Here is a 6,039-nt window from a genome sequence, read left to right on the forward strand (position 1 = left end):
ACGTACCTACATGAGGAATATACGAGGTTACTATCAATGCTCATTTCGGAGCATGTCAAACAAAAAACTTTCTATACCAATCCATGTTATCTTTGGGGGGGGGGAAGTCTAGCGTTCTAACAATATTTTCAACTTGAGGTCGATGTATTGAAATGAAATTACCCACGTTTAAATTTGAAAGTTGACTAAGTAGGTACTTGTAGAATGAATCTTACAGAACAGAAAAACTTCACGAACAAGGTTATACCTACTTATATTTTTTTCATTTCTGACACGCAAGCGAATTTTTCAGGTTCCAGATCGTCTCAAAAATGATCGCAATCAATTTGGGAACTCAATTTTAGTATTCAAACCACAGTTCGGTTTTTTATCTCTTGGTTTACCATTTTTATGAAAACCTTGTCAGTAAATCGGCTAGATATCTATTTCAGCCATTTTAAAAAATTCGCTAAAACTCGAAAAATCAACTTCGGCAGCTGAAAATTAGTTCTGAGGTGTTGGTGACATAAACTTCCAGTAAGCCAAATCTCAGCTAAATTGGAGGTGACGAGTTGACGAGGTTTCCCTGTAAAAATTGAGATGAAATTGACCAACAATTGCTTAAAAAATCATTTAAAGTGCCTATCTCAAAATTTGCTAAAAAAAAAATGTTGCAAAAATCAAAGATATACGTTGTCTAATGAAGAGAACGAGGAGCAAAAAAAAATGATTCATGAACGTGATTCATGGCACTTGATTTATGAATCATGAATCACAGCTGAAGAAATGATTCGAATCTCGGTCACGAAACACGTCCAAGAAAACAATTCAAATTACGAACCAAATCACGATATTTTTTATTAGAAATCTGAATCTTGATTGAATCATTTCTACCTCTGCATTGAATTAGACTTTTAGATAACAAATCTGACTTAAGAAATCGGAGGAAAAAATTTACCAAATGAACTGCCAAAATCATGTCAAACCTTCAGAATGACTTCCTGATATGTATTTTGTTTGATCTTTATTTTGGAAATCTAAGCATTGAGTTTACTTGAGCAAAAAAAAAATGAAATTTTGCGTTTCCTTAGAGACGGAAGTCTTTTAACCCCCTTCCACTAATGATTTTTCGTGAAAAAGTACTGGTAATAATTTTCAGTAAATAAATGATAATTTTCTGGTAAATTACTGGTAATAATTTTTAATAAATAACTGGTAATTTTCTAGTAAGTAAATTACTGGTAATTTTTCGGTTAATTATTGGTAGTTTTTGGTAAATTACAGGTGAATTTACTGGTGAATTTTTGGTAAATTTTTGGTACCTAAATTACGTGTTTTTTTTTAGCAAATTACAAGAAATCTTTGGTAAATCAAATATGTATGACAAATTGTTGGTAATTTTTGAAAAATTGTTGGCTTTTTTTTTGTAAATTGTTGATGATGTTGGGTAAATTACCTACTGAAAAACTTGGGTTTTAATAAGCTTGTGGTAATTTTTGATAAATCACTGGAAATTTCAATCTTTGGTAAATTTTTTTGTAATTTACTGGTAACTTTGGGTACCTAACTTAATTGGCTTGTAATTGTTGGTAAATTACTGGAAATTTTTAGTAATTTACTGCTGACTTTGATATTCACGTATTTTTTTGGCAAATTGCTGGCATAACCAATCAATAAAAAGATAGGTAATAAGTATGAGTAATACACCAGTTTCTGATATGGACTACTGCATATAACTTCTGCTCCTGGAAGTCCTGGATATTGTCTTTTTGATGCACGAACAGAATGAATATTCAAAATTCTGACTAAGAAGCTCCCTCCCATCCCCTCCCCACACACACAATGTTGATCCAAAATTGATTTTAATGAATATATTTTAAAATGTAGTTGCAAATTTTCTTTTGCTTTTTTGCTTAAGTATATTCTTTTATTTTTAATGAATTTTTACATTTAAGAAAACCAGCTTATTTTTCAAAAGAAATTATTTTTCCACTTCATTTTCAACCATGAAGTTAGCCCATTTCAACTATGTTTATGGTACCTAAAATGACCAGTGGCTAATCTTAATTTATCTGCTAGAATTTTGCAATAATTCACCAAAAATGACCAGTAATTCATCAGAAATTTTTAGTACTTCACTAGAAATATCACGTAATTCACTAAAATTATAGTTGCTGAAAATACTTACAAAAAATGAGCAATCAATTTCCAAGAATTACCTATAGTTTATCAAGAACTCCCACTAATTCATCGAAAATTAACAGTAAATTACTAAAAATTACCACCATAAAATACAAATTAGTTTTCATGCTAACCTATTATTTTGATATGCTCACCTATTTAATAAAGCTTATCTGCCTCTTAGCTAGTAGTTCATTTAATCGAATGGTTTTTTTTTGTGAATATCTAAAAAGAAAAGTGTCTAGGTGCTCCTTTTTTTCACAACTTCCCTCCACTCCTTCTTGGAATTTGACCAAATTCACAAAGTTGACTGGTTGATCCATGACCTACTATGAAAATTTCAGTTGAATTTTTTGGAGTGAAAAAATATTATTTGTTGAAGAAATCTGCCTTTAAAATGAAAGGAACCATGTCACTAAAAGTTGAGCGTTCATTATGGAAATTAGTAAGTAGGTACCTACTCTAAAAACCATCAAGCATAATGAAAACACATTTTTGATTCTTAAAATTCTACCTCTTAAAATATTCTACCCCTTAAAATTTGCAAGGTAAGTGGGTAATCTTCCTCTCTAATAAATGATGGTCAGTGTAGTCAAGCAGGTGGTCTCAATCGATGATCGTCAATTCAAGATCTGACCATTTCCACAATATTTGCTAATCTTCTCAGTACCTACCTAACGTACAATTATAATTTTCATTGTTTCAGCGAGGACATCTCTGATCTGAGAAACTATATCAGAATGAAACGCAAAGACACTTACAGACAAAACATCGACGACGAAGACAGTCAAATGGTCAGCGTCACTTACATGTCTAGACCAAGTGCCACCACAATTTCCACCGATTTCGGACAACACCACGAGAAAAGCAGCTCGTCGTGAAGAAATCAGTCGGAATAGCACATGTAGCTGGATTGTTTGGTGATTGGCGTGATAATTTATACGAAAATACTCATCGATGACAATAATTATTTTTTAAATCCGTCGAACGCCAGGGCTTCACGGAAGGATTAAGTATTTTGAGTTGACGATGCTGAGTATATGAGAGTGTAAGAAAGTATAGGCAAGGGTTGCATCCTCTTGAAGGATACACCTTGTACTTTGGTAAATGGTAAAATATTCGGGTATTTGAGCCCCTAATCCCGAATATTTTAAAACGAGTCGTGTTTAAAATTAATCTATCGTTAAATTTATATTATTTGTCAATCGCATGTCAGAGGCAGTGTTGCCATATTTCATCGTATAGAATTTCGAAAATAATTAATTCGTCTTATATATATTTTTTTTACATCTTATAAACATTTGGAAATCGTGTTTATTTATTTATTTTTTTTCCTATCGTATTATAAACCTTTACTACGTATTTGTAAACAAACCCAAAAAAAAAGAAACATACCATCGAATTTGAAACATCGACAACATTGCTACCTCGTGGAAACCTTATAAATAAACATATTATTCTAGCCAAGTCAAGCTTTACATTATCAAAAAATCAGTTCCATTTTGCCAGACATAAGACCCCCTGTGATCTTCTTCGCCCTTTATCGTCATTCGCCTGTTGCAGGAAATTATTCCTAACGTTGCGTTCATCTTCATACGCATCAAGATTTTTCTCATTTCGATATTAAACGCGACGGTTTCATTTTTGCTGTCGGCGTCACCCTTATCTGTATGAGCCGAGGATTTTGCAACCAAGCCCTGAGATGCTTTTAAAATATGACACGTATAATTCGCGTACCAGGTGTACTTACACGTTTTCATATAAATCTAAACCGAGCACACTGTCGTGTATTATATCTAGTCTATTCGGTTGTTATTTAGGCAGGCAGGTAGTCAGCCATCCCCTTCCGCCTCTGCCGAGTTTTCTATTGCTTTGCTATTCAGTCAAATTGTTTGATTTATTAACCGTATTGACGGAGCACATAGAAACGCATCCTACGCTTTAATTACGCTAACGTTTTCTATGCGTTTCTGAAACAATTCCATTTCAGTTCACAAACGAACCTACAAATACCTGCATTACCTATATAGCTAGACCTGCTACAAAGAAATTGTTTCATTGGTGTTGGTAAGTGTTCTTTTTTGTGTTTAGAGCTACCTACCTAACGCTGTTTGTATTTGAGAAATTCCGAATATTCTCGTGGTACGTTTTGATTCGATTCCAGCCTCAGGTATGTCTATATTTTCTTTGTACTAATATCTTTCACGCGAGCAATTTGAACTTTTGCTAACCTCTTGTATCTATTTTTGACGCTAATTTCAATTATCTTTCATCTCGATTTCCTATAAGATACTTCCTCGAAACATCGTTTACTCTTATCTGAAAATACTTACGTCACTATAGGGTATTTCTAAATTCAATTCGTCTCGTTCAATTAAATACCTACGATTTGGAATTTGGAAATTATTTTTAAGATGATTGGTGTTATTATTAACTTGGTACATGTTAATTTTTTTTCTTTTTTTTTAAATTTATTTTACTTCATGTGTCTAAATTTTTTTTATTTGTCATTTCCTCTGATATTTTTAAGCAACATTGTGTATATTATTTGAAGAACATTTGCGCGAATAAATTATTCATTTTATGGTGTTTTTTATAAATTGGACGAGAGACAGTGTGAAGTTCGAAATTCTTCGATGAGTTGCCATTGACTTTTTTTGAAAAAAAAAAAAAAAAAATGCTGAAAAAAGTGGGAAATGTGAAATTGCGACAAAAAAGTCATAGGGGGTCTGACTCAGTATAAGCATGACGATTTGGCCATTGACTAAAATTTTGATTTTTAATATGCCATTTCTGGATTAATTTTATGTACCAAATGATTTAATTTATCAATTTTTGTGCTCGTAAGTATGGCTTCCTGCATTCGCACTCTGGGTAGTGAGATCTCCCACAGGGTGTGTGTTTTTTTTTTTTTTTAAAGAGTTTTATGTTATCTCAGGCTGTTTTCAACTGATTGACTTTGAAGCATGTTTGATGATAGCAGTGAAACCACCTTGATATATATTTTTTTTAATGGACTTCAACAATGATTTGGTAATAATAGATGAACCTAAACTAATGGAGTCCAACAATATTGAAAATGATCTTTTTATTTTGAAATGCTAACAAAGTTCTGAAAAGGATCTGGATTCTGGAAAAAGAGTCTTGAAGTATACATTTTTACTAGGTAGGTACTAAAGTTCTTTTCAGAACTTTTTGAGTGGCAGCTGCTAAACATGAATGTATGTTTCACTTTTTCAGTCAACTTTGATGAAATCCACCTGGGTCAAAATAGCACGTCTTGAAACCGCAATAACAGAAATCTTGGCGCCAAATTCATCTAAAGGGTTTCAGAAAAGTTTTAAAAATTCAAAGAAGTAGTGACCATGAAGAATTTCAAATTTTGGGTTACTCGAACGTAAAAGTTCCTTCAAATTAATGTAATTTTTCAAAGGGTTCTAATAGTAGATAATATTGAAGTTATTGTAAAATTAACGTCAAAATCACTGAAATTTACAATAAAATTGATGGGAAAAAATGACAAAATTGAACAAAATTTTGTAATATTCCAAAAAATGCCTTAAATTTAAAAAAAAATATTGCAAATTATGAAAAATTGATCAGAAATTTTATCAACATTGCATGAAATTGTGTAAAAATTACACATACAAAATCTTCTAAAAAATGTAAAATTTCCAAGTACAAAAATCACTGAAAAGTAGGTACTTAGGTGAATTACTAGAAAAATCTATGCGATTTCACTGAAATCTAACAAAAGTTCACAAAAACTTGGAAAGCATTAATTATTGTAAATTCCATTAAATTTGTCACAGAAACAATTGAAATGCTTAAAAATCGATAAGATAATTAATTCAACTGAAAAAGTAACGAAACCATCAA

The 6,039-nt window shown here is 31.7% G+C and overlaps 1 protein-coding gene across 1 annotated transcript in view; it reads left to right on the plus strand.

The window, feature by feature from the left end:
* Positions 1–3,473, plus strand: part of LOC135844931 (neuropeptide Y receptor type 1-like) — a 138,399-nt gene extending 134,926 nt beyond the window's left edge. Inside the window, exon 7 of the mRNA XM_065363328.1 lies at positions 2,867–3,473. Coding sequence (XP_065219400.1) covers positions 2,867–3,041 — 175 coding nt within the window. The 3' untranslated portion in view covers positions 3,042–3,473. The remainder of the gene's footprint in view (positions 1–2,866) is intronic.
* Positions 3,474–6,039: the final 2,566 nt, after the last annotated feature.

Source organism: Planococcus citri, chromosome 4 (assembly GCF_950023065.1).
Source record: "Planococcus citri chromosome 4, ihPlaCitr1.1, whole genome shotgun sequence".
NCBI classification, from domain to species: Eukaryota; Metazoa; Arthropoda; class Insecta; order Hemiptera; family Pseudococcidae; genus Planococcus; species Planococcus citri.